Raw genomic sequence first — 27914 nt, forward strand, 5'->3', positions numbered from 1 at the left:
TTATCCACCGGATAAGTAGCACCCCCAGTCATGACATTTAAAAAATATCTGCAGATATTGCTGGATGTCACTTGGGGGCAAAATTAATGCCCTCCACTGCCCCGCCAGTTGAGAGTCATTGCTCTAGGTCCAGGAGAACAGCTTTGCTATTTGGTATTTGATCACTTGTTCGTTTATTTGACAAACATTTAAGACACGCCTGTGGCGTGCCAGGTCTGCATTTGTAGAGAAACAGTTGTAGGGCATTTTTAGTAATCTCTCTCAGTGTTCTATGTGTCAAACTCTGGTGCGGAGAAAAACTGTTCTTTTGAGGAACAGTGTGGGTCTGTCCTTAGCATTTCCTTTTTTGCCTGGAGTGCCAGGAATCTCAACCTATTTTTTAAAATACCCTTGATAGTGTGTTTTATTTTTAATAAATTAATACATGCCCATTGTAAAAGGTACGGATAAAGCAAAAAAGAATGCAAACGTCACCTGTAATTTCACCACACAGAGGTAACTGGTCAACATTTTGATTTTGATTTCCTTTTAACTTTCCATGGATATATATGCTTTAAAAAAGCGACATAAAAACAGGCTTGTCTGCAAATACTTTTTTTTTTTTTTTTTTGAGACAGAGTCTCACTCTGTTGCCCAGGCTAGAGTGAGTGCCGTGGCATCATCTAGCTCACAGCAACCTCAAACTCCTGGACTCAAGCGATCCTACTGCCTCAGCCTCCCGAGTAGCTGGGACTACAGGCATGTGCCACCATGCCCGGCTAATTTTTTCTATATATGTTTTTAGCTGTCTATATAATTTCTTTCTATTTTTAGTAGAGACGGGGTCTCGCTCAGGCTGGTCTCGAACTCCTGGCCTCAAGTGATCCTCCCGCCTTGGCCTCCCAGAGTGCTAGGGTTACAGGCGTGAGCCAGCGCGCCCGGCCTGCAGATACTTTTTTTTATAGTGTGTTTTCTCCCATCATGGACTTGTCTGCCTTACTGCATGTCCCCAGGACCTAGAACTGTGTCTGACGCCTGGTCAGCCCTTGGCAAACCTTTGGTGCACGAATGAACTTAGCATGTGAGCCCTTCCTTGTCAACAGGTGTTTCTCACTGGTTGCAGTCTCAACAGTCGCCGCAAACATGTGGCCTTCCTGGATGGGCCCAGGGATGGTGGCTGCTGACAATGGCTACCGTTTGCCTTTTATGCAGATTATTTTACTTAGCTCCACAGCAACCTATGATGTAGGCGTTACTCTCCCCATGTCACAGATTAAACAACTGTGGCCCGTGGAAATTAAGGGAAACTAGTCAAAGACCTCAAGCTAGTGAAGACCAGGCTTCCCAGCTGACTGGCTCCTTCCTCCTTCAGCCCTGACTTTCTGCTCTTTTCTCTACTAACTTTGTCATCTGTGTCCTCACACCTCTCTGCAAGTTCTCTTTGGAAACAGACAGGGTACAGATTTATGTGTAAATTTGATAATAAACAAGTGAACTCAGGTACATAGTAGGCTTACAAGAAATGTTGATTTCTGCCCCTTGTCCTTGTGCTAAATCCAGAGATGACTCCTACTCGGCCCACCTGACATCAGAGAGCTCGTGGACTGAAACTGTGCCCTGCGGTTATCCTTGGTGATTTTGGACTCTTCTCTATTTAAATCTGCCTGTTTAATTTCCTTTTCTTTTCTTTTTTTTGAGACAGTGTCTCGCTCTGTCGCTCAGGCTGGAGTACAGTGGCATGATCACAGCTCACTGCAACCTCAAAGTCCTGGGCTCAAGCAGTCCTCCTGACTCAGTCTCCTGAGTAGCTGGGACTACAGGCACATGCCACCACACCCAGCTAACTTTTCTATTTTTTGTAGAGATAGGGTTTCGCTATGTTGCCCAAGCTGTTTTGGAACTCCTGGCCTCAAGTGATATTCCTGCCTTGGCTTCCCAAAGTGCTGGGATAATAGGCGTGAGCCACTACACCCGGCCTGTTTAACTTTCAAAGTATCAGAACCACCCAGTGCTTTTCCCAGCCTGCCCAGTCCTTGGATGGGCACAGAGTGCCGTGGGCATGGAGCTGGCACTTCCTACTATTCTGTGGACATACTCCGTTCTTAAACTCCTCCAAGCAATGGCGGGCAGTGTCTTTGGCCTGGAACGCCCTCCTCCCGGCCACCTCAGTGAACCCGTACTCACCCAGCGCTTTGTGGCCTTGGTGAGGCAGCTGTCCTCTGGCCCTTCCACATCCTCACCTGCAAAATGGGGGTGATCATATCAACAGCCATGTAGCAGGTGGTTGTAAGGGTTAGTGATGACCCGTGGCTTGCAGGGTGCCTGGTACCTAATGTGTGCTCTGTAAGTATGTGAGAGGAAGAATAAATAGAACCTACAATTATCCTAATACCGTTAACATTGTTAAAGTCCCCACTGAGGCAGCCTTTGGCGCTGGAACCCTTGAGAGCACTCTGCCTCCTGTGCCCTCACCTGGCTTGGCACACGGTAGGTGTTGAACAGTTGCTGCTGGAATGGCCCAGAACGCAGCACGGCGTGGATCCTGGCTGCACCTCTTGGCAGCTCTGTGGCCCTGGGCAGGTTACTCACCCTCTCTGTGCTGTCTCATGTTCTCATGTTGAAAATAAACATGACAACAGTAGTCACCTCATAGGGCTGTCTTGGGGATTAAAGCACTTCGATCTGTGCTCAGCACCTGGAATGCTCAGTAAATGTTGCTGTGACTATTATCGTGGTCCCCTCCCACCATGGACTACCTGAGCGATCAACCTTTATCAGGAATATCAAGACAAGAGGGTCCCAGCAGCAAGGATGGTGTCAGGGCGGGAGGTATGGAACTCACATGTCCTCAGTCCCTTCCCTTTATTCTAATTAGCTATCCCAGATGCAGAACTCTGCCGTTGTTGCTGACCCTGCTCACTCCTGCCCTTCTTAGGGGCTCCTTACCCCTCAGACCTTTCCTGGCAGAGGCCGGGGCCTGCAGTGGAAGACCCTGGGGCTGAGTCGTGGTGCCAGCGGGCAGCCGAGTGACCTCGGGTAGGTCACTGCCCATGTCGGGATAGCCTCTGTGCCCAGGTGGGAACTGACGTTCTAGCTGTATGGTGAGGAGGACTGGCCTGTCCCATCAGCCCCGTCTGATCGTGGGTCTCTGAGACGTTCCAGGTACTGCAGCTAGAGTGTGTGTCTCCTGAGTAAGGAAGCCCTGGGCTCGGATCCTGCCCTGTCACTTGTGAGCTGTGACCCTGAGCCTTGAGTGAGTACCGCGGTCCCTGACCCTCCTCTGTAAAATGGCTGTTGCACTACAGGTTGAGTGTCCCTTATCCAAGGTGCTTGGGACCAGAAGTATTTAGGATTTTGGACTTTGTTGGATTTTGGAACATTTGCAGATCCAGTTGAGCCTCCCTAATTTCAAATCCTGAAATCCGGAATGCTCCAGTGAGCGTGTCCGCGCTCACAAAGGGACAGTGACTGAGGCAGCGCATCCTGGGCTTCAGGCCTTTCCTCACCGCCTGGCGCTGCACTTTCCCTGCTCCCCTGCCATTGTCTTTATCTCAGTGATAAGGCGGATTAGCCTTATCGGGCCTCAGGCCTCAGATAACAGCGGGAAGCCCAGGAGGCTGAGCGAAGCAAGGTGATTTCCTTCCTACTTCTCCTGCCTTGGCCTTGGCCACGCAGCCACTGGGGAACCCAAGGGAACTGTGTCCAGCCCCAGGTGTTAGCAGAAGACCACTAGCCTCAGAGTCCAGTCTTGGGGGCCTGATGTCAACTCTTACATGGCTTGTGCCTCGATTTTTCCAAAGGTCTTTCTCGAGTGCTCACTGCGAGCCGGGCAGTGTGTTGGGCCCCGGTGTCCGGTGGTGAATGCAGAGGACAGGCGCCCTGCGTGGGGCTTGTGCCTGGCAGGAGCACAGGTGGCCAGTCAGAGCTCTGTGACCAGGACTTTCACCGGTGCTTCGAGAAAAGTATAGGACTATGAGCTGATCTGATAGGAGCCCCATTCAGACTGTGTGAGGTTAGCAGAGGAGACCCCAGAAAAGACCAGGATGGCTGCGTGGCAGCAGATGGGATGGGGTGATGGGGAGTGGGGTTGGAAGCCTCATTAAGGATTCTGATTTTTTATTTTAGAAGGAATGAGAAGCCACTGAGTAGTTTTTAGCTGAGCATTCTTGCGCTCTCTGATGATCAGATTTTCATGTTAAAATATAACTTTGGTTGCAGTGTGGATGTGAGTGGCTTTGACACGGGGGCAGGACGGGTGTTGCAATAACCAGGTGAAAGTGACCAGTTCTTTGGACGGGATGGAGGCTGAGGGAGTGACCTGGTAGACTACTGAGGTTTTGCCATCTGTGGATTACACGGTTGGGTTGGCTGGCCCGCAGCCCTGGCACTGCCCGTTGCAGGAGGTAAAACGGTGTGTGGCCTTTGTGGCCCAGGTCCCAGTTCTTGCAAGAACTGAGCACATGAATGGATGAGGAACGTGGTCCTGCCTAGAAGGTCCTCGCAGGTCCTCATAGAGGCCCTAAGTCCTGTGAGGGGTTCATCTCTGCCTTCTGAGCCCCTGGAAGGGTACTCATGTTAACCCAAAATTGTCCACAAGGAAAAAGAAGTTTGACCAAAAAAATGTTGGACAGAAGTCCCTGGGTTATTTTTGGCTGCAGCTGACTCAGGCTGAACTTTGAACTTGTCTCTGTGCCCCACACGTGGACTGATGGGTGAACAGTTGGGCCAGGGCCTCCTCGTTCCAGGACTGGAGGAAATCAGAGGGGCATGTGATCCTGAGGCCACCGTGGACCTCTGTCCTTTGCAAGGCGCAGGGGGGTCTGCAGGATTCCTGCCTCTGACTGTTCCTGGGAGGGAACAGGGCGAGGAGAGCTGGGGGTTACTACAGTTTAAGCAGGGGGTGGAATTTGGTGCTAAGAGAATGTGCTCCTTGGGGGCATCTGGGAACCCCTTTGCCTCTGAAAGCCCAGCCTAGTGGAATAGATTCTGGGACAGCTTTACGGTTTTCTCAGAAAAGCCCAGGAACAGGACGGGTGAGGAGAGACCCACACTTTTAATCCTCCCAGTGACCTTGCAAGGGACGTAGCGTCTACCTTAAATAATGAGATTCAGAAAATCTGCTTGTGAGTGTGGAGTTTATTCCACTAGGAGCTTGAGGGTGGCCACCTGCAAATGTAGATGCCTGTTGCTCAGAATTTACACTCCCATTGGCCCGGTTACAGGTGGGTTTTTAAGGAAAAATGAAGAGGCAGTTCCTAAAGCGTTGACCAAAATTTTACATTAAAATAAGGTAAGCTATTGATTGCTTATACATTGTTCTTGGTATCACAAATTCCTGGGATGTGACGGTAATGGGGGAGGCAGCTAGTGAGCAACAAAAATGCCTTTGAACAGTTGCCCTGGGCGTGGGCGTGGGCGGGTGCGCTGGGCCTACAGTTTCCTGGGGCTTGATGAATTTTGCAAACCTCTTACAGCTCAGACTGCTCCATTTTTCTTTTTTAATCACACGCCCCACCCCCTCCGCCCCCCAAAAGCCCAACTTGCTTTGGGCTCCTTTTATGTTCTGGAGCTGAGCCAGGAAGGCTCATTCCTGGATGTTCCTGTTCCCCACAGGGGTGGGGAGGAGACGTCTCAGGGAGGCATTGTGAGAGCCCCAAAAGCCAAACTGGATGGCATCACAGGGTGGCAGAAATGAGACCCCGGTCACGTCCCTGGTTTATACAGCTGCTTGTTGAATCATTTCTAGTCTTCAGAATACCATGAGTTTAGTTTTCTCAGAAGAAGTAAAACAAGAGAGACATAGCAGAAATACAGTGTATGTACGTACAGATGCTAATCAAAAAGAGCATTTGTATGGCAGAGTGGAAGAAACCTGTTCCACTGGGAAGTCAACGAAAAACATCATGAGGGAAATTAAAACCTGGTCCTTCTTTAGAGACTTAGCCAAGAAGTAATTCAGGATTCAGTCCACGTTGTAGGAAAATAACTGCTAAAAACTCAAAAAACAATGGTTGGGGCTGGAATCTAATAACAGGTATACTATCGTTTTCTTCTGAAACATCGTTTTTCTCTCTCCAGTTCCCCATTTCTACCAAAGATAAATCTTACTAGGACCCATTTACTTGCGAAGTACGTTTTAGTCTCATTATACTTGGCCTGATGATTTGCATAAAGCGCAGCAAGAATAGCGACGGGCCATCTAGGCTCTTTTTAAGTTGGCTTTGCTGGAACTTTTTCACAGGGAATTTCGGATTAGGCTTTTAAAAGCCTCTCAAAGCTAAGAAGCCAAGCCAGGAATTCAACATCGGATTGTGGTTGTAATACTTGTACAAACTGGGTGGATTCCCCCCTTCTCAAAGTCCCCAAAATATCTTGAGTTTCCTGAGCCTGGCAGAAAGTGACATTCTTTACTTGCCGCAAGGTCAGGAACCTTGTGAGGAAACTGTGCAGACAACGCACCAGGCTTTTCTTTCCAAGGGGCTTTTTATCGGCTCTATAAAGTCAGCATCAGTTCCCTGGAGCAGTCTGGTCTTATCTGAGAATATATTATTCCAGTCAAAGCCTTGGTAAAATTGCCAGTGTCTCCAACGTGTCCTGTTACGAAAGAAAACATATGTTTATTCAACTCATGCAGATAACTGTATTGCCATAAAATAGGAATACTCACAAATAGTTGCCAAATTTGGGGGAAATCAGGTAGAGAGAAAGGTAAATGTTTCTGTTTTGCTCACAGAAGTATGCTTTACCCAACTGTTGTAAACTCTAACTAGCTGAAAAGAAAAAAAGTTTTCTTGACTCTGGGAAACAGAATATATTAGTAAAAAGGATCAGCGATGTTGCAAACAAAAAAAGTCATAAAAATCATTTCCATCCTCGATCACTTCAGTCCCGTATAATTAATCTTTGTTCTGCTTGATGCTGGATTAGCAATCTTCATGAATACATCCATTTTTTTATTAGAATTCTGGGAGTTTTTACTTAGTCCAGTGGTATGATGTTTAAAGTTTTCAGAAATCTGTACTCAAGAGTACTTGTCAGGATCTTTTTCCATGAATTTCCTTGAAGAGGCAGCACATTTTGAACTGTAGCTGATTATAAACCACTGTCCAAGAAGAATCAAAATAAAAAAAACAATAAATGTCTGTGGATGACAAAAGACTTAGAATAGCCATGGTTAAAAACACAACTGAGAAGGAAATTTGGTTATATCTGTGGCATATAGTAATATAAGAATCAGAATTATTACTGATAACATATACCAAGACATCAGAATTTTGGGAATCTCATATTTTTGGAACACATTATTAACACATTTATATAAATATAACTCCAAGAAAGTTAAACTGCTTCTTATCTGACAATGCTTCCCGTATGATTTTAGCACATATTAAGCCTAACATGCCTCTCTCGGACTTCCAGGGGCCCTAATGTCCAGAAAGTTAGTTTCAGGTCAAAAAGACTGAATTTAGAATTTGCAGTTTGGTTTTGCAAATGTTTAAAACACTTGATATTAACTTAAGAAAGAGCCAGGTGCCCAGGTGTGGTGGTACATGCCTGTAGTCCCAGCTACTTGGGAGGCAAAGGTGGGAGGATCACTTGAGCCCAGGAGTTCAAGACAAGCCTGGGTAACATAACAAGATCCCTTTTCAGAAAAAATAAAATAAAATGGTCGGGGTGCAGTTGCTCAAGCCTGTAATCCTAGCACTCTGGGAGGCTGAATTGGGAGGATCGCTTGAGGCCAAGAGTTCGAGACCAGCCTGAGCAAGAGCGAGACCCCATCACCCTGTCTCTACAAAAATTAGAAAAAAATAAATAAATAAAATAACCAAAACAAATTAGCCCTGCCTGGTGGCTCACGTCTGTAGCTCCCTGAGGCAGGAGAATCACTGGATCCCAGGAGTTTGAGATTTGCAGTGAGCTATGATGACGACACTGTACTTTAACCTGAGTGACAGAGTAAAGACTCTGTCTCATAAATAAATTCATAAAATAAAATAAAATAAGAAAGATTTAAAACACGTGATAAAAATAGAATCACAGGTCGCTGTACAATATTAGTCATTCATTTAGTCAAATTGATAAATCAAAGATTTCAAGAAGTAAAAACTTTTACTCTTTGATAGAGCATAGTCTCAGTTTTCCAATGAGCAGACCTAAAAAAGACAGGTGAGGCAAACTCTCCCCTCCCCTCTTTTATTGCAGTTTACTCAAAAGATAAACAAATCTTTTACTGTCTCTTATTGATACTACACGATACTCTTGTTCATACGAGGAAACCAAATTTTACTTTTATTAGCGTCTTATCAAGACTAAAGCTAATTTTAATAAAACTGTGTAAACAAATCCATCCAATCTCAGTCGGCTTTGACTACACAAGATAAGATTTCCATAAGCCTCGTATAACCTCATCCAGTTTTCTATTAAAGAGCAGATCGACAGATTGATGCTTCGAGAAAACCCTGTTCTGACACAGGGGCCCAGGCTTTGGCCTCGTATCAGTGTGTTTTTGATATTAATGTTGAAGTTTTAGAAAAACTTATAATAATTCCCTTCTAATTTTAGCTAACTTGATCACACATAAAATTCCTTTCATGAGATTAATCTTCCACAAACCTGCCACTTGCTGGTTTCTATTTTTCTGATAAAATATTTGGTTTAAGGGTCTTTTTTTGAACCAATTAATTAGTTTTCTTATATTTTAGTAGTGAAATATCACATACACATGACACATGTGAACATACAGACATACAACACACAGAAGCAGGTATTATAGCTTTCTAAGGTTCTCCACCTGCCAGTTTTCAAATACTTTCTCTCTCCCCCTTTAGACTATCAAGCGCTGGACAGTTGTTAGCTGGGCACCCCTAAACTTGCACTTCCAAACACGTGACACCACCCTCCCCCTTCCTGAGGGACCAGGGACACTCCTTTCTTTCCATGGCAGTTAGTGGAAGGAGGATGTGTGGACTTTAGTTTATTGGGTGCATCTATGGCTTTATATCCGTGTAAACTCTCCATAGTAACCCATAAGATAGGAGTTACCATTTGACACAGGGAAACCAGCTTCGAGACAAGTGACGTGCCCAAGGTCACACGGCTAATGGGAGGCAGAGCTAGACTGGAGCCCAGGTGTACCCTGGTCTTGCTTTTCTTCATTTGGTTCAGGGAAGGGCGGGCAAGGGTGTGGTGTGGTGGGGGAGGAGGGGAAGGTCCCATCTGCTCACACGGCCCATCAGGGTGTTGTGTGGCCCAGTCTCTGTCTCTGCTCTTCTCTCTGTCCATTGCTCTGTCCATCACCTCTACAGCCTCCTTCGGGTCTCAGTCAGAGGTCACCTCCTTGGAGAGGCCCTCCTTGATTGCCCTTCCCCTTAGTCACTCATCTTCAGAGTCACCATGTGTCATTATCGGGCTCATTTCCCGGCCATGGCAGCACTGGAGGTCAGCAGGTGCAGCCGAGGCCTTGCTGTCTCAGTCACTGCTGCATCTCTAGGGCCTAGGAAGGCATCAGAGATGCAGTAGGTCCTCGGTCACCCTTGTAGAATGAGCGCAGGGCCTGCCCCCAGGGCCCCTGATTTTATGTCCGTCCCCTAGCCTCCCAGGCTGGATCTTTGAGCCCCCAGCCTCCTCTGTCCCCCGACACGCACAGCCAGGCCATTCTCTCCTCCTGTGGGGCACAAACAAGCTCACAGAACACCAGCCTCACACTGCGTCACTCTGGAGACCGTGATAAGACGAGACACAATGAGCCTCTTTCATAATTTTGTCTACGTACAGACAAAAAGCAAGATCGCTGTGCCACCCACAGAGTAGCAGATGCCCCTTCTCTGGCTGAATGAGGAACTGCTAGTTTTTGCTCAGTCACAAATTGCTCCCACTTCCAGACAGAGTCCAATCCGGAGCAAATGCCAGCGCCTTAACCCTCCCCACCTCACCCGCCCGAGTCCTGTGATAGGTTTTGTCCCGCAGCGTTCTGCCGGGATGCGCTGCGGTTCCCGGTGATCTGTGTTCCCCCTCCCCGCAGCGACCTGTGAACCGACTCGTCCAGCTCCAGCTGTGTCCCTGCCAGTCTCTGGTGGGGACCGCTGATGCCAGAGGGAGACGATATCTGGGTTTTTCTGGACTCAACGGCAGATTTCTCCTACTCTTGGTCTCAAGCTAGTCATTCTCCTTTTTGGACCCAAATGACCTATTTCTCTAAAGGGGCGGCTGGGGAGGCCCACCCTATGCCATGGTGGCTGGGAGGATGTGCCCTGTGGGCATTAGGTAGTCTTTGCCATCGTTACTGCCCTCATTTACGGAGGGGGGCAACTGAGGCCTGGGGGGGAAGTCCCACAGCTGGGAGGTGGCAGAGTTGGGGCTCTGACCCGCCTGTCCTCCCACCTGGAGAACTCCAGATGTGACAGGGGGTGGTGGTCACTAGTCAGGGAGATTGCAGGATCCAAGCAAAGAATTCCTGCAACTCAGTACCCTGGAGTCAGACACTGAACCCCCAGAGCAGCCTCCCTGTTGCTGTGAGCCGAGCCCAGGGCAGTTTTCCAAGTTCACGATCCACGTCTTGGACATTCTTGCCTACCCTGAGCTCTCGGCGCTTTGTGCCAAGGGACTCTCAGCTGGTTCCCATGCTGAGGAGACTCGGCTCTGGAATGTGCTGCTTAGAGAAAGAAGCAACTTGGGTCTGTTTGGGATGAGGCTGCACCGTGGGGAAACGACGGGAGGGTGACCCTCTGCGTGTGCGAAATGTTAATACTTGAAATTGGTTTTGCATCTATGCACTTCAACTTCAAACAACCGCGTGAGTCTGGTGATTGTTCTCGCTTAACAGATGTATAAACGGGCTCAGAGGAGGCAAGTCGCAGGCCCAAGGGCGTGGTGGCATGACTGGGACTTGAACCTTGGGTTTTGGACCCCAGGCCAGATTTTGCCCCCAGCTCGAGAGTTGCTCTGGATTTCAGGCTCTGAGCCCCTGTGGGAGACGGAGGGGCTGGGGCCCTGCAGCTGGGGGCCGCTGCTGACCTGTCTGCCTCTGTTCCCTGCCCTGTGCCCAGGCTGCGGTGGAAGCACACCTCCTCCCTGAAGGTGGCCAACGAACCCGTCTTAGCATTCACGCAGGGCAGCCCCGAGCGAGACGCACTGCAAAAGGTAACAGGGGAGTGGGGGGCAGAGTGGGGGGCGCAGAGCACGGAATGGAGATAGCAGTGCCCGAGACAGCTCTCCCTGCCTGTGGCCAGCACCCGCTTCTGCCCCCGCTCCCAGCCTTGGGAGGACAAGTGGGGTCTGGGAAGGGCTGTGGGACCGGAGGGTGGAAGAACTTAGGGGCTTCTCAGGCCAGGTCAGAGGTTATAAGCCCAGATGTTTTATACTTTTAAAAAGCGCTTTCCAATTAATTACCAGTATTTTAAAACTTGTGAGATTTCACATACATTTCCGACACAGTGTTTTATTTGTTGGTACTTAGTAGACCTGGTGATGGGGCCTCACCTTCCTGCAGGGTGACAGTGGCTGGAGCCAAGTTCTGCTGCCCCCTGGGGAAGGACACGCTCTTGGTGACCGCAGGCTTGGTGACCTCAGGCCTGGTCCCCCCTCGTTTACGTTTCTGCCTGGCCACCTCCGTCTGCTGACTCATCGGGGCTTAGGCGGGAGGAAGAGAGGAAGGAGGTGCCCATCCGCGCTCTTGTCCCTCTCCCCAGGCCTTGAAGGACCTGAAGGGCAGGACGGAAGCCATCCCGTGCGTGGTGGGGGATGAGGAGGTGTGGACGTCGGACGTGCAGTACCAGGTGTCGGTACGTCCAGCGGGCAGGCGGGGTTCGGCCCCTCCCCTGAATCTGCCGTCTCCCTCCCTGACAGCTTGTAACGTGTGGGCTCCGACTTCAAGGGCTTTGTGGTGCTCTCCCGTATTTTGAATTCTGTGGCCAGTAAAACCTCCAAAAGCAAAGGGCTGTGCCCATACTGCACCTAGTCCATAACCGAGTCCCGTCCACAGGCAAGAAAGACCATGAAGGCCGGGTGTGGAGGCTCTCGCCAGTAATCCCAGCACTTCGGGAGGCTGTAGTGAGAGGATGAGTTGAGGCCAGGAGTTCGAGGCTGCAGTGAGCTATGATGGCGCCACTGCACCACTCCAGCCTGGGCAACAGAGCTAGACCCTTATCTCCAAAAAAATAAAGGGGCCACACGGCATCTTCTGTTATTCCTGATGGATTTCTCCACAAGGGGGTTTGGAAACTACTGGCAGAAAGCTGGTCCCTAAGCCCCATGCCCCTCAGATGGCACTGGGCTAGCACCTCCCCTTCTTGGAATTTATACCCTTCTAGAAACCTGCACACACTGTAGGTGGGCCAGGAAACTCAGGGGTCTGTAATTTGGGGGAGAGGAAAGCGTTTTGCAAACAAGGTCAGTGCATTTTGGCTCTGTCCAGGTGGAACCCTGAGCAGGTGTGTGCAGGGGGCGGGGGGATGAACAAGGCAGGAGGACCCAGGCTCCCACTCTGAGGGTTCCAAGGACAGTCTGGGGCTGGAGCTGTCCACGGAGGTGTCCTGGAGCCCCTGCCACTCGGCCATTACTGAGCCGCAGACTCATGCCGGGCTGGGTTTGGAAGAATTTTCATCCGTGATCCTGTTTGGTCCTCCTCTCCATGCTAGGAAAGAGTGTGCAATGCCCGCTTCCCAGATGAGACTTGGGGAGGGAAGGGACCTTATGCCAGGCCCCACAGCCAGCAGGTGGCAGAGCTGGGATTCAAACCCGTGTGTGTCTGACCACAGAAGTCCAGGCTTTCCTTGAAAGACCCTGTGGTTTATGCCTTTCCCCTGCACCGCGAACCTTCCAGAACAGGAGCCACGCCTCACTCGTCGCACAGCGGGTGCTCCATAACCCCCAGTGTGGGCCGGTGGCTGGAGACGGCTTCGAGGGCAGGGAGGGAGAGAGCGGGCATGCCCGGGCCCTCCCCACCTGTCCTGGCACCCCTCTCTTGAGCAGTGACCTCACCCTTCTCTTCTTTTAGCCCTTTAACCACGGACACAAGGTGGCCAAGTTCTGTTATGCAGACAAGGTGAGTGAGTGCTGGTGACTTTGGGGCTGGGGTTGCTGCCCTACCCTGCCAGCTGCTGATGTAGCCTGGGCCTCAGTCGCTGTTTCCTTCTTTGGCCATGGGGGTAGGTCGGGGCTGGGGGCGGCTGGCACAGATGAAGTCCCTGGGCATGTCTTTGACAGGGCCAAGCATGCCGAGGTTAACCTGCGCCAGGTGAGAGCTGCTGGGCCAGGGCCGAGACGTCCCTGGACATGCCGTTGCAGTGGGGCCGACCTGGGATTGGGGAGGAAGTAGATTCTGGAAGGCTGAGTCAGGGCAACTGAAGACATCGTAGATGGGAGGCAGGGCAGGGACTTGGCATCGGGGCAGGCCAGCGGGGGCCGGGGTGTGGCCCATGGCCGGGGGTCTAGGAGCTGGTGTCGTGCAGCCATGCGTGCAGCTGGTGTCTGGGCTGCCAGCGCAGGTATGCATCTCAGACTGCGGTTCTGACCTCAAGGGCTGGAGGCTTTGGACAGTGGGTTCAGGGGCACCAGGTCCTAAGAATAAAGTGTGGCCTTGATTAGACCATGAGAGAAAGCGGAGCCAGTTTAACAGCTGAGGGACTCGGTGCCCAGGCCTTGGCATGCGGCCAACCTGGCAGGTCTGTTCAGACTGGCAGCAGGACAGGCTCCCAGCCTAGGGGTGGCCCAGCCGGTGATGGGACAAAGTGCCTGCAGCTGTGGGGACGGGGTCTGAGGGCCAAGGGAGCCAGGCATCTTCCCGGGGGGCAAGGTGGCCTTCCAGATCTCTCCCTCGCCTACTTCCCTGGGGCCTTCCTGCTGCAGGGGGCGGCCCCCAACCTTTCCCTCTCCTTAGGGCCTGCTCAACAAAGCCATCGAGGCCGCCCTGGCTGCGAGGAAAGAGTGGGACCTGAAGCCTGTCGCAGATCGAGCCCAGATCTTCCTGAAGGCGGCAGATATGCTGAGTGGGCCGCGCAGGGCTGAGGTCCTCGCCAAGACCATGGTGGGACAGGTGAGGTGCTGGGGGGCCCGGGTGGGGCGGGGTGGGACGCAGTTGTGCCCATCCATGTCAGTGGACACCAGCTGACAGCTTCTGGGTGTCACGCCGTGGGAGACCCAGAGATGTCCTCAGGGAACAAGACCTAGGAGTCAGGACGGATGAACATAAATTATTAGACAAGGCAGTTTGAGCTAAGCCTGTGTGTGCTACCGTGGAAATGTCCCCTCCCTCCGTCTCCATCCTGGCTCCTAGGCCTTTGTCACTCTGCCTGGCTGGCAGTGCCCTACCCTCTCTGCTGGGTAAAGGCCCCACCACACCTGCAGCAGGTCATTCCTGGCTTGCGAACCACCGAGACCTCTCCATGACCGAGAGCAAGTGGCAAGTCCTGAGCCCCGTACCCAGGCCCGCTCTGTCCAGCTCACCAGCTGCTCTGCCCTTCTGTGCCAGGCCATCCTGCCCATGGCACAACCCGTTTGGACTTAGTGATGGTATCCCGGGACACTGTGGGTGTCCTCTCTGCCTCTGTCTGCAGTGTCCCCTGCCAGGAGTGCTTGCTCTTTTCTCTGCCAGTGAACTCTTACCTCCTGGTCCAGCCCAGATATCACCTCCTCCATGAGGCTTCCCGAAACTTCTCCATCCAAAAGGACTAGACCCGCTGCTGTTCTCCCATAGCGTGTTGTTCCTTCATCAGTCACAGCTCCCATCGCACTGGGGCATGTTGAGTTTCGTATGTGCTCACTGCCCCGTGACAAACTTTCTGGACGTAGCAATCATGGCTTGACACAATGCCTTCAAGGAGTCCAAGCTCCTGGTGAACGGGTCTTGAGTGGATGCAGGCTGAGCGAGGAGTGGCTGTGGCAGGCAGAGTGTGCTGGGGGCGGGAGCCGAGGGAGAACGGGTTAATTTTGCCATCTCCAGGGACTGTGCCTTCGGGGTGCCAGCTAACCTGGGTTTCTGAAGGGTAAATCACAGAAGCCAAAGCCCAGGCTGCCTTTTGGCTCAGCCCATTGCTCCTGCGGGCTCACCCGTCCCCATGGTGAGGGCCCCCTCTGCTGCCCAGGGCTGGCGTGACGGCCCCACACCCTGTCAGTGCCTCCTTTGGTCCCCTTAGCAGTCCCTGGGCGGGTGTCAGGCCCCAAGTGTTCCCAGTGAGCTGCACATTGGCAAGAAGGAAGACACACACACTCTCTGTCTCTCTCTCAGATCAGATTAGCTTCCTCTTTATTTGTCGTAAGATTCGGGAGCTTGTAGGAGGCACGGTTCACATCTGAGCTCGGCTTCCTCCGCTCTGCACCTGCCACTGACCTTGCACGCCAAGGAGGGGCCGCTCTGGGCTGGGAAAGCCCCGTCCTTGCTGCCCGGGGTCCTTTCCCCTCGGCTCACGTTCGGTCAGGAAGAGGGGACAGTTTAAGGGAATTGCAGTCATCAGCCCCGGTCCTTGGCCCAGACGAACCAGCGACCCCATACTCAATCCCAGGGGAGGGGCTGTCGCGTGCTGCACACAGCGTCCCTGCCCTGGCTGTCCGCGCCCATGTGCCCTTCTGTCTGGAAGGTTCCCATCCTGGATTTGGCCTGAGGATCATGATCCCAGATCATTCCCCGGTGCCACCGTTCAGAGTTGCTGTGAAACTAGGACAGCACATCTGAAAGGCCCAGCCCGTGCCGGGGGGTCAGTAAACGCCACAGATCCCAACCCAGCCCAGAGGGCAATAGGCCGACTGCGCGAGGTGGCGGCTCAGGCTCAGGGTCTTGAGACGTGAATCCTTTCCCTCCCCAGCCCCCGGACGGGCCGGTCAGCCCTTTGAAGGTTTCTCTGGCCCTGCTGGGGCCCAGCTCGAGGCCCACTGTGGACACAGGGTCGGACGAGGGAAGAGGCTGGTGGGAGGCTGTCCACTGCCCCTGACCCCCCTCCGGCTGCCTTGCAGGGCAAGACGGTGATCCAAGCGGAGGTCGACGCCGCAGCCGAGCTCATCGACTTCTACCGATTCAATGCCAAGTTTGCTATGGAGCTGCAGGGGGAGCAGCCCATCAGCGTGCCACCCAGCACCAACAGCGTGGTGTACCGCGGGCTGGAGGTACCCGCAGGTGGCGGGCGGGCAGGCGGGGGTGCTGGACAGCCCGAGTTTGGTCTCACCGCCTCCTCCTTCCCCAGGGCTTTGTGGCGGCCATCTCCCCCTTCAACTTCACTGCGATCGGCGGCAACCTGGCGGGGGTGCCGGCCCTGATGGTGAGCTTTGGGTGCAGGTGGGGACAGCGACAGCTAGTCATCCTCTTTGTCCCAACAGACAGAGGCCACCCTGAACCCCTTGGGTCCCAGGCCTGCTCGTGGGGAGAAGTGCAGAGGGTGGAGGCAGTGTGGGGCTGGGGGAGGCTTTGGGGTCAGAGACCCGGGTTGGATCCCAGCTCTGCCCCTCTCTGTCTGGGACGCCCCGGCAAAGCCCTGAACTTCTGAGGCGCAGTTTCCTCATTTGCAAAGTGGAAATAATAGGAAAGCCTCCGTGACAGGTTTGTGAGGATCAAACGGGACACATCTAACAGCAGGCAGGTCTGGCCCAGAACCGGCTTAGTGTTGGTGACTGTTTATGGTGACAGCTATTGCTCACGTTGAGTGCTTACTGCATATCTGCTACTGCCAAGCACCTAATAGATGATCGCATTCATTCTTCATCAGCTTGGAGAGAGGAGTCGTTGGTTATGCCCTTTTGCCACATGACTACACTGAGACAGAGGCGACTTGCTTGTCAAGGCCAAATGACTAGTAAAAGACGGGACAGAGAAGGATGCAGACTTAGTCTGTTTCAGGGCCGGAGCTCTTAAAGTCCCTGGGCTCCTCCGCCATTATCAGAGTGGAGGTAGCTGTCACTGTATGAGGTCCCAGCCGATGGGGGACACCCAGCCCAGCCCTCAGACAGCCTGGGCAGGAGAGGGTCGACAGTCGTTGGGAGCCCCGGGCCCCAGGTCAGGTGGCTAGCTGCTGACGCCCAGGTGTGGGCTGGGCGCATGCACGGGGATGTCCTCGTGCATCTGTGCACAGACAGATGTGGCACCCACGCAGGCGCTGCACGTGCCGTGACCCAGGACACGTGCAGAGAAGGCCCGTGCGCACTTATCCAGCCACGCCCAGTGAGCACCCAATGGCTCCAAAACCCCGAGAACAGACTGCTTGGGGCTGATGGCAGGGCCAGTCGGCACAGGCTTCTGGGGAAAGGGAGCCTGGGCCAGAGCACGGGCCGGACGGGGCCGGGCTGTGCCCTCGTTGGCAAGGGCTTTGGGGCACAGTGCCAGACACTTGGAGGAGTGGAGTTGGGTAGGGGACATCCTGGTCAACACGGGGGCCTGGTGGCTCAAGGTGAGGGCCGACCCTGCTGTGGGGTGGGCTGGGGTGGGGGTCGGGGGCTGCTGGCCTCAGCCTCATGAGTCTTTGTCACACCTCCCGGGCAGGGCAACGTGGTCCTGTGGAAGCCCAGTGACACTGCCATGCTGGCCAGCTATGCCGTCTACCGGATCCTCCGGGAGGCCGGCCTGCCCCCGAACATCATCCAGTTTGTGCCAGCTGACGGGCCCACATTTGGGGACACCATCACCAGCTCAGAGCACCTCTGCGGCATCAACTTCACAGGCAGTGTGCCGTAGGTCCCTGGGGGCGCGGTAGGGTGGGGTGGCTAGGGGACGTTCACAGGCCGGGGCTGCAGACCCGGGGGTCACGCCCTGACTGTACCCGCTTACTCGCTGTGTGGCTGTGGGGTAGCCTCTTCACCCCTCTGAGCCCCTATTTCTTTGCCTGCACGACGGGAGTGATGATCCCTGCCTTGCAGAGCGAGCGTGAGGATTAAATGAGTTAACAAACAGGAAAGAGCTTCGCAGCTGGCAGGGCGGCCTGCAGATGTTGGGCGGTACTGATCTCAGCGCCACCTCTGCCACCGGGAAGGGCACGAGGGCGCACGGAATGGATTGGAGGGGGAGTCAGGAGGGCTTCTTGGAAGAGGTGGCATCTAAGCAGAGGAGTTGGCCAGGCAGAGGGGAGAGGACAGGGGAAGAGAGTTCTAGGAGAGGGAACAGCACATGCAGGGCCTCGAGACAAAAGCACGTGTGCTCTAGGGCGTGGCGGGGTCCCGTGTGGCTGGGCTGTGAGGTTTGGGGGCCACAGGGCAAGAAGGTAAGGGCAAGCGTGGTTTGAGATGAGGTAGGGGAGGCCGCGGCTGCCCGATCTGCACCGCTGACTCGCTCACCGACCGAGCAGGGGTTTGCAGAGCCCTCGCTGGCCTCCATGCTCACGCGGGGCTCAGTGGTGAGTGAGCAGCAGAGACAGGTCGAGGCTCTTGGGGAGGGGGTGGGGTTTAGTCCAGTGACTGTAAGAGTCTTCTGAGTCTACGAAGGTGCCTGGACTTTATCCTGAAGGTGACGGGAGCCATGGAAGGTTTTAAGCAGGCAGAGCGGCTGCATCAGAGTTCTGTTGCAGACGGAGATTGCAAGTGGTGGCCCTCAGATTGGCCTGGCAAGTGGCTCTATTTTCTTTGACTCCTAATAGTGATGGCCCAACTTTGTATAATTGGGGCAATTTCATACAAAAATCCAAATGCTGGCTTCTCTTGGTCACCTGGACTGGATGCTCTGCCCCCACCCCGACCCCCCAGGGCCTGCATTTCCCGTGGTACCACTGGCTGGAGGTGGCTGGGTGGCCCCTCCAGGCCCCTGTGTGTGCACCATCTATCTTAGGTGACAGCTCTGTGGCCAGAAGCGGGAGGCTGGCTGGGAGCTGTCACCCCCAGGAAGGGACAGACGATGGCCCGGGCTGGGGTGGAGAGAGTGTGCTATGGAGAAGTGGGCGGGTTCCAGTGAGAAGGTGGCAGGGAGGCATAGTGGCTGTCACCTGCCCGTGGAGCTGGGAGTCAGCGGGCACATCCCAGCTTTGGGCAGAAGGGGAGGGGATTGCCAAGGTGGACACAGGGAGGCAAGTGGGCTTGGGGCAGACGAATCACATGTTGGTCACTTGCGGTGCCCGAGGGTCATCTGGGTGGCGATGTCTGGAGGCAGCCGGGTGTCTGGGCCTGCAGCTCGGGGTCCTTGCAGGTGGCTTTTCCCCTCCTCTGCCGGGCTTCAGGCTCCGCCACCCTCTGTCCTGCCAAGGTATGCCGGGTGGCAATGGCGGTGTTAGAATTGCTGAGGAGGGCCGTTTTGCAACAGGCCTGCCCTGCCAGCCGCGGGCCGCGCGGGCCCTGCCTGTTAGCGGGCGGAGCGGGCCTGGCCCCATTTACCACGCTCTGATGAGCGGCAGCTAAAGGTAGGAAAGTCATAAATTAGTATTAGCTACTGTGTCGCTGGCTCCCGGGTGATTAGCATTTTTATTGTTTTGTGGCGCTGAGGTTGGTCACACTCAGCCTGGGGAGGAGGAGAGGACCTCCAGGGAGGCAGCTTGGGGCGAGGCCCTGAGCTCCCTCTCCCAGGACCCTCCTGGGTTCGGCCTCTTAGGCCAGGGCGCTGGGCTGGGGGTGCCCACGCAGGCCACGGCAGTGTGCGTCCCCATCGGGCACCTGGAGTGTGCTCAGCACGGTCTTAAGCACTTGACTCACATTTGAGCTAATCACAGACGGCCCTGCCAGGTGGGGATGATTCTCTCCAGTTCCCAGATAACGTGCAGAATTTGAGGCTCAGAGAGGTTAAGTAATGAGCCCAAGATCGCACAGCCCTGAGTGTCTGAGTCAGGGCTGGAACCAGCACTACCTGGCTGCAAAGCCTGTACCTTGTCCGCACCATCTTGCCACCCAGCCTCCCTTTGTTTCCTTCCTGGAGGCCTGGAATGCAGCTGCCACCACCCGTGTGGCCCCCCCACGACCACTGTGACCCTGCCCACCTCCTGCGGGGCTGCTGCCCCGGGCTCTTCTCCCTGGGCTTTTCAACCCCGTCCTTCTGGTAGGGCCTGCTCCCCTCACCCCAGGACCCTCACCCTCCCAGGTGCCCGAGCCTGGCTCCCTGATCTCCGCCTTGTCCTCCTCTGGTTCTAGCACCTTCAAACGCCTGTGGAAGCAGGTGGCCCAGAACCTGGACCGGTTCCGCACCTTCCCACGCCTGGCTGGAGGTAAGGGCCCCTCTCCCTGCGCCCTCTTCCCCTGCAGCCCCAGGGACACCTCCACTGGCCATCACGAAAGAGGAGGTGGAGGTGACGCGGCCCCAGGTCAGGCAGTGAAGTGTCTCGGGCGCTGGCACTGTCCAGGAGGACTTTCTGCAGTGGCGGCAGCATTCCACGTCCGTGCTCTCCAGTGTAGCTGGAGTAGAGAGGGAAGAGGGTTGGTAGGAGCTGGGGCGGAGAGGTCGGCAGGCCAGATCTTGTTGGCATATTAAAATTTTCCCACAAACAAACAGTTTCACGGTCAAGGAAATTTGGCATGTGCTATGTGTGTTAAAGCAAAATGGGTTCCTCTCCTGCAGGACTTCTCAGAGCCTTTAATGCTCTAATATGCATTGCACATCTTCAAAGGCAAGGTCTGCCATGCAGTGTTTCCCAAACCCACTGGGCCACAGAACCCCATTTTTGCAGAGGCCTCGTGGATCAAGTGCCTTGTGGAACACACTTTGGGAAAGTGCCGAGACTATAGAGGGGAAAGGCCACTGGGGCCACACAGCATGTTAACAGCAGAACTGGGGCTGGTGGTTCCTTGTTCTTGTCCCCAGGGCAGAGTGGAGCCCATGGAGGGGGGTCTGGACCCCATTCCTGAGTGATGGGAACTTCGATGGGGGTGTCAGGGAAGGCGAGCCCCTGCCGCCCCTGCACCCCAGTCCCATGTTTACGAGATAGACAGCGAGCCCTTCCGTGGGGCCGCACACGGCCTTCTGCTCTGTCTCCTCCCCACCCCTCCTGAAACCAGTTTCCCACTTCCCAACCTGCGGCACGTGATGTCGTCTCTCTGTGCCTCAGTTTTCTTGTCTTTAAATTGGGAGTAACAGTGGGAGGTTGCAGTCAGGCCTCAGTCAGACGGAGCACAACCTGCTTTTTCTGGAGCCTGGCAGCTGCTGTTAGCTGGTGTTTCCCCCAAGGAGGGAAATAGCAGTTGGGAGGGTGAAGTGACCTGCCTGGAGGGGACACTGGAGTGATGTCCCCCCATGGGTGGGGAGTGGGGCTCAGCCCTGGCAGTCGAGGAGGGTGGACTCTTGGGTGTCAGGGGAAGCCTCAAAGAAAGCTGCACCCACTTCTGGGAAGGGACTGGCTCCTGGGAGCCTTGGGTTCTGGTTCTTCCTCTGCCTTTGTGTTGGGCAGTCTCAGCTTTCTCATCTGTGTGATGGGGGAGTTGGGCCTGATGACCTCTGGTGCCCTTCATCCTTCCCTGGGCCTCAGTTTCCTCATCTGTGGAGTGGGAGAGCAGGCCTGGCTTGTTGGTCTACGGGATGTTGGCCAGTGCTCACCCTGGGCCTCCTGCTCAGGGCCGCTCAGGGCCCGTGCCGGTCACGCCCCAGGGACGGGTGTAGGTGGTGCTTTGGGCCCCTGGCAGCTGGTGAAGCCAGCTCCCCCAGTCATATCCCCACACCTGCCCCTGTAGAATGTGGCGGAAAGAACTTCCACTTCGTGCACCGCTCGGCCGACGTGGACAGTGTGGTGAGCGGGACCCTGCGCTCAGCCTTCGAGTACGGCGGCCAGAAGTGCTCCGCCTGCTCGCGCCTCTACGTGCCCCAGTCGCTGTGGCCGCAGATCAAAGGGCGGCTGCTGGAGGAGCACGGCCGGATCAAAGTGGGCGACGTGAGTGCTGTCGCGGCCCTGCGGGGGGCTGATGGGATTGGGTCCCTGGAGGCGCCTGTGCAGCTCGGGCTGGGGTGTGTGGGGAGGGGCTCCCTTTGTCTCGGCCTGCGGGGACTCATCTCTACTGGCATCTCCCTTGCCTCCAGCCTGCAGAGGATTTTGGGACCTTCTTCTCGGCGGTGATTGATGCCAAGGTACGTGGCAGGAAGCAGGGTGTTCCTAGGGGGTCGAGCCCTGGACTGGGAGGGAGAGGGAGGAGGAGATATTCGGGGCCCTGACCCAGGAACCACCCAGCCCCCCTGCTTTGATCAAGGCAGCTCGACAGCCGCACGCACACCCCCGGCTTCGGGAAGGGCAGCGTCATGCCTAACCAGAAAAGAGCTCATTCCCCACACACCCTGGAACCAGGCTCGCAAGCCCCTCATAAGTGCACGTGCATGTGCACCGGCGGGCCCACGTATATACGTGCATAAACCCAAGAACACGTGTACATGTGCATGCATATCCACGAACACGTTTGGATCGATCTCTGTGTAGCCACACATGTAGGTCTACTCACATAGACACATACACATCCATGCACACATGAGCTCACACATGTCTTCCTAAACAAGTCTGCCCTCATGCAGACACATGTATAAGGCATACAGATGCCTACATGCTTAAACATAAAGATATGTGGCTGTGCATATGCCTATCTATCCATTATGCGTGTGTATATTTATATGTGAGTACCCCTGTGGTTCTGCCACATGTACACGCACGCGCACACACACACACACACACACACACACACACACACACACACACACACACGAGCGTGCACGTCTGCCTTTGTCTCTGCCATGGCTCAGCCAGACCCTGCCTTTTTTTTTTTAAATTTTTTTTTGTGTGTGTACAGATGGGGTCTTGCTATGTTGACCAGGCTGGTCTCGAACTCCTGGTCTCAGGCAATCCTCTTGCCTCCCAAAGTGCTGGGATTATAGGCAGGGGCCACTGCACCCCAGACCCTGGCTTTTGCCCTTGGGGTCCCCCCATCCTACCCCTCCATTTTAGAAGTAGGGCTTTTCAGGTACAGGTGTTTTGGGGTGAGTGTGTTGGGGGGCTGCTGCTGGGAATGACCTCCCAGCCTGCCTTTGACCCTCTCCTCCCCGCCCACCCCAGTCTTTTGGCCGCATCAAGAAGTGGCTGGAGCACGCTCGCTCCTCGCCCAGCCTCAGCGTCCTGGCCGGCGGCAAGTGCGACGACTCCGTGGGCTACTTTGTGGAGCCCTGCATCGTGGAGAGCAAGGACCCGCAGGAGCCCATCATGAAGGAGGTGACCGGGACGGGCAGCCTGGGCTGAGATGAGGACGGTCTCACCAGAGTGCAGCACATGCACGGGGCACTCGCACTGTGTTTCCTTCTAGAGACATTATCCCATTTCACAGATGAGGAAGGTGGGGCCTTAAAAGGGAACGTCTCAAACTGGAGAGAGCAGAGTCAGGTCTTGAGCTCAGGCCTCCTGACTCCAGATCCAGTGCTCTGTCCTTGACGCTGGCCAGGGTCCTAGCACTTCCACTGCCCACAGGCACCATGGCCACCACAGTGATTGTAACAGCAATAGCTGACGTTACAGACTCTCGTGTGGGTGGGCCGTGGCGGGGCACTTGGCGGAGATGAGGTGGGTGTTACTGGTTCCATTTTATTGATGAGAAGCAGAGGCTCCAGAGATCCAGGCACTGGCCCAGGTGGCAGTACGGGGCGGGGGCAGGGGTGCCAGAGAACGAGGTCTTCCCCCAGCCCCTTGGTGGCAGAGGGGACCGTGAACCCTCCTGGAGGAAGGGGTATCGCTGGGTGACGCTCATGCTCGCTGCTTGCCAGAAACCTCCCGTTCTCAAGGGCTCGGCCCCTTTGTCCTCCAGGTGTGGGTTTGGCAGGGAGGGCCAGAAAGTTGTTGGGTCTTTGCCAGGTTGCGGTGGAGTGGGCAGGGAGTGGGCACACGGCTGTCCTGGAGGGTCCTGGGAGCAGGCAGCACCTGGCCCCGTGCAGGGACTGGAGGGGAGGGGGTGGCCAGAGCAGGGATGCTGCGGGTGCTCAGGGCGGCAGCCCGGTGGAGGCCTGACCCGAGGCCTGTCTCCCAGGAGATCTTCGGGCCTGTGCTGACCGTGTACGTCTACCCGGATGACAAGTACAAGGAGACGCTGCAGCTGGTCGACAGCACCACCAGCTACGGCCTCACGGGGGCAGTGTTCGCCCAGGATAAGTGAGTGGCCGGCCGCAGCCCCGAGCGCTGGAGTCCTGCTGTCCTGTCCCTGCCGCTCTCTGCCCCGTCCCCACCTCCTGGCCGTGGTTCCTAGTAATGATGCTGCCCTGCAGCCCCCATCCCCTCCCCGTACCCCTGACAGGCCCACACCGACAGCGAGTCTTTGTCACAAACCCAGGTGCCGAGACCCCACTGGGGACGGCTGAATCTGAACCTCTGGGGGCAGGGCCCGGGAATCCCGGATCTGCTGGGGTCCCACTGAGCGAGGCGGTAGCCCCACGCTGCAGAGTTGAAATAAGGCAGGGGCTCAGTGCTGGTCTCGCAGAGGCAGGATGGGCACCTGGGTCCCTCCCGTGGTGCTAAACCGGAAGCTCTGCCTTTTCCTTGCCCCACGGCACTAGCTGCCACCCCGAGTCTGTCTCTACGAGACAGTGGAGTGGGCTTGGAGCCTGGGAGGAAGGGTGGAGGTCTGGCAGTGCCCCCTGCTCCCAAGAGGCAGGAAAATTGGACCAGGAGGGGCCACACCTCAGGTATGGCCTGACCCTCTGTCCTCACATGTGATGTGCCAGCCCCTCTCCTGAAGCCCAGAGACTACGGAACCTGTCCGAGAGCCCACAGCTGGCAGCTGGCTAGCGCCCCTGTCCCGGGCTGGTCTCGTGCTTAACCTGCAGAGCCAGCGTGGGCTGGAGCAGGGATGCTGGAGGTCGGATCTGGGGCTAGAGGCGGGGACAGGCTGGTTGCCCTCTTACCACCGCCCTGCCTTGAACAGGGAGGTCATCCAGGAGGCTACAAAGATGCTGAGGAACGCTGCCGGCAACTTCTACATCAACGACAAGTCCACTGGCGCGATGGTGGGCCAGCAGCCCTTTGGGGGCTCACGAGCCTCTGGTGAGTGGGTCCTTCCCACCCTTCCCAGAGGGCAGCCATGTTCCTGGCGGGAGACCCTGGACCCTTCATCTTGAGGGAGTTAAGAGTAACAGGAACAGCACTGTTTGCTGAGCACTCACCGTGGGCCAAGCCAACGTACTATTCCTCTTCCCATTTTACAGAGGGGGGAAACTGAGGCACAGGGGACAGTGACTCGCTCGAGGCCACATGGCTGGGAGGTGGTGGGGTTGCGATTTTGTCTCCAGCACCTGCACTTCCCACCGTCATGCCCAACGTCACATAAGTCCAATGCCTTCCACTTCACAAGGGGAAACTGAGGCTCGGAAGGGGCAACGACTCACCAGAAGTTGTGCTCCCGAGTGGCAGGGCCAGGGCTGAAGCCAGGTGCATGTGGGGTTCCCTGCACCAACCAATTCTTCAGTTCTTGCAGGTACCAACTAGGTGCCCTACAGTTTAACTCGATTCCGACAGACCTGGGGTCAGTGCAGACCCCGCGGGTTAAGGACTCAGTCCTGCAAGATTGCCCCCACCTCAGATGCCAATCACAAGTGGCGGGTCCCCCGCCCACCCACAACGTCTCTCCAACTTGGCTACAAATCGGAGGTTCCACAGGACCCACCTCAGGCTGCATAATTTGCTAGGACGGTTCACAGAACCCAAGGCAGTTTTATGGATTCGGTACGGGGGACATCTCGAAGGGAACAGATGAGCTGCCAGGTGAAGCGATACGCAGGGCAAGGTCTGGTAGAGTCCCAAGCACGGGAGTTCTGTCCCCTTGGAGTTTGGGGTGCCACCCTCCTGGCACGTGCACGTATCGCCGACTGGGAAGCTCTCCAAACCCTGTCCTTTTGGGGTTTTATGGCGGCCTCATTACCCCGGCGTGGCCAATGACATCACTGGCCGTTGGTGATCAGCTCAGCCTCCAGCCCCTCTCCCCGCCCCGGTGCTGAGAGTTCCAGCCTCTGACGACAGGGTTGGTTCCTCTGCCAGCCAGCCCCGTCCTGAAACAGCCAGCGCATTGGCATAAACCGGGTGTGGTTGGAGGGGCTTCTCCTGAGCCGCAGAAGACACCCCCTCACCCCACTGCCCAGGAAGCCCCGAGAGCGTTAGGAGCTCTGGCCGGGAACCAGGGGTGACGACCAGGTGTGTGTTTCTTAGGTATCCCCCTGTCACGCAGGTCTCCGACCCCCAGTCCGGCGCCTTCCCCGGGCGGCACCTGCCTCCCAGGCACCCTTGCCGGGGGGCGCCCCAGTTCCCCAGCACCTCTCACCCAGCAGCCCGGGGGCAGGTCTCCTGTCCGACCCTCCGACTGTAGCATGCGCCCACGCGGCACCTCGGTGGGGCAGGCCCGCTGCTGGTGCCCTGTCTATTCCGCCAGCGCCTCCCCTCCTCCTGCCCGACCGCTGTGTCTCCCCAGAGGAAACCAGAACTGTCTTTTCCACAGGAACCAACGACAAGCCAGGGGGCCGGCACTACATCCTGCGCTGGACGTCGCCCCAGGTCATCAAGGAGACCCACGAGCCCCTGGGGGACTGGCGCTACTCGTACATGCAGTGAGGCCCGTGGTGCCTGCCCCGTCCAGCTGTCCGTCCGTCCAGATGACTGACCTCACTCCGCTGCCCCAGCCCCTGCTCCATTCCTCACGACGGCCCCCTCTCTAGAGCCAGGCTCGACCCCCTGCCCCCGCTGTCCTGTGTTTTGGCCTGTCCCGCCCCTCGGTGTCAGATGCCCGCGCTCTGGTTTGAGATCGTGTTGGGGAGGACGGGGCTACTACCCCTTATCCCATTGGTCAGTCTAGAAATTCCACCTGGGGGCTGTGACCTCGCGGCCTGGCGGGTTCTTCCTATCCCCTCCACTGGGGCCCTGGGGCCCAGGGACCAGGGGGTGATGACCGAGCAGCTCTTGGGATCCTTTGGGGAAAAGGAGGCAGCGCTGGGCCCCTTGGCAAACCTCACCACTCCCAGAGGCTGCTGGCCTTGGCCCCGGCTCCTCCAGGTGTCCAGGGTGAAGTGTGACCCAGGGTGGCCCACAGGACACAGGCAGCACCTTACCTGTGCCCAACCATCTGCCTTAGCAGGTACCCGTGCCCAGCCGTGTGCCTTAGACACCTGCACGCCTTTCTCCAGGGTGACTGTGTTCACCTGAGGCCCACGCGATTCTTGGCCTGCCCCACGTGGCAGGGCCTGGGGGTTCTGGAGGTCACCTGTCACCGTGTGGGATGCGGTGGTCCTTCCTGTTTGGGCTGGGATTTTGGAAAACCTTGGTGGGCTTGCCCTTAGCTCCTCTGGTCCTACCTCTAGAGACGTCCGCTCCTGGGGCCTATCTCAGGGCCTGAGGTTTCCCTGCAGGGACTCAGGTCCCCGCTGGGCCATGGTGAGACAGGCCCAGGCCAATGGTGCCCCACCCGTCTCCCAGCCCCCGAGACCGGGCCATGGGTTCCCGTCTGCCTGGGCCGAGGACGTTGACTATAGACTCGTCCCTCCTTAGCATGTCAGGGGCCCTGTGTGGACTGGCCCCTCAGTGGCCCGTTCTTGACTCCGCCAGTCAGTGGCCGTGACTTCTCCTGCAGACTCCTGCCAGATTCTGGGAGTCAGGGATCTGCAAGGCATGACTTTCAGGGATGGCTGTTAGGGGACTGTGGAAGTGCTGGGACTTCCTCAAGGACAGCTGGACGGGGCCTCCATGGACCTGGTGTGGCTATTCCCCAAGTGCCACCGTTTCACACCATGGCCCGTGGTTGGGGGCTGGTGCCAGTGCTGCCTGGGCCAGGTGTGGGTTCTGCACTGTGAGGTGGCAGCGGGATTCACCCTGATGCCAGCCAATAAAATCCCTGTTACTTGGTCAAACAGTCGGTGGTCTTTCTGGTGGGGGACAGCTGATACCGTCTCAGTCTGTTGGCACTGCCTGTGCATTGTTAGGTAATGGGGTATAGCACCCTCAACATGATGGGAGGAGGGGTGGGCACTGATGTTTGGGATCCCTGCTGGAGGTGGCAGGAGCTCTGGAGCCAGATGGGCTGGGTTCAAACCCTGGCCCACTGCTGCAGCCGGGTGA

General features: G+C 55.8%; 1 protein-coding gene across 1 annotated transcript in view; it reads left to right on the forward strand.

The window, feature by feature from the left end:
• The window catches only part of ALDH4A1 (aldehyde dehydrogenase 4 family member A1), a 29869-nt gene extending 2163 nt beyond the window's left edge, over positions 1-27706 (forward strand). The window contains exons 2-15 of the mRNA XM_045548570.1: positions 11025-11118; positions 11667-11759; positions 12974-13021; positions 13856-14011; positions 15925-16074; positions 16152-16226; positions 17441-17628; positions 20002-20075; positions 21532-21728; positions 21875-21922; positions 22893-23045; positions 23851-23972; positions 24742-24860; positions 26305-27706. Coding sequence (XP_045404526.1) covers positions 11025-11118; positions 11667-11759; positions 12974-13021; positions 13856-14011; positions 15925-16074; positions 16152-16226; positions 17441-17628; positions 20002-20075; positions 21532-21728; positions 21875-21922; positions 22893-23045; positions 23851-23972; positions 24742-24860; positions 26305-26417 — 1630 coding nt within the window. The 3' untranslated portion in view covers positions 26418-27706. The remainder of the gene's footprint in view (positions 1-11024; positions 11119-11666; positions 11760-12973; positions 13022-13855; positions 14012-15924; positions 16075-16151; positions 16227-17440; positions 17629-20001; positions 20076-21531; positions 21729-21874; positions 21923-22892; positions 23046-23850; positions 23973-24741; positions 24861-26304) is intronic.
• Positions 27707-27914: the final 208 nt, after the last annotated feature.

This window comes from Lemur catta, chromosome 3, assembly GCF_020740605.2.
Source record: "Lemur catta isolate mLemCat1 chromosome 3, mLemCat1.pri, whole genome shotgun sequence".
Classification (NCBI taxonomy): Eukaryota; Metazoa; Chordata; class Mammalia; order Primates; family Lemuridae; genus Lemur; species Lemur catta.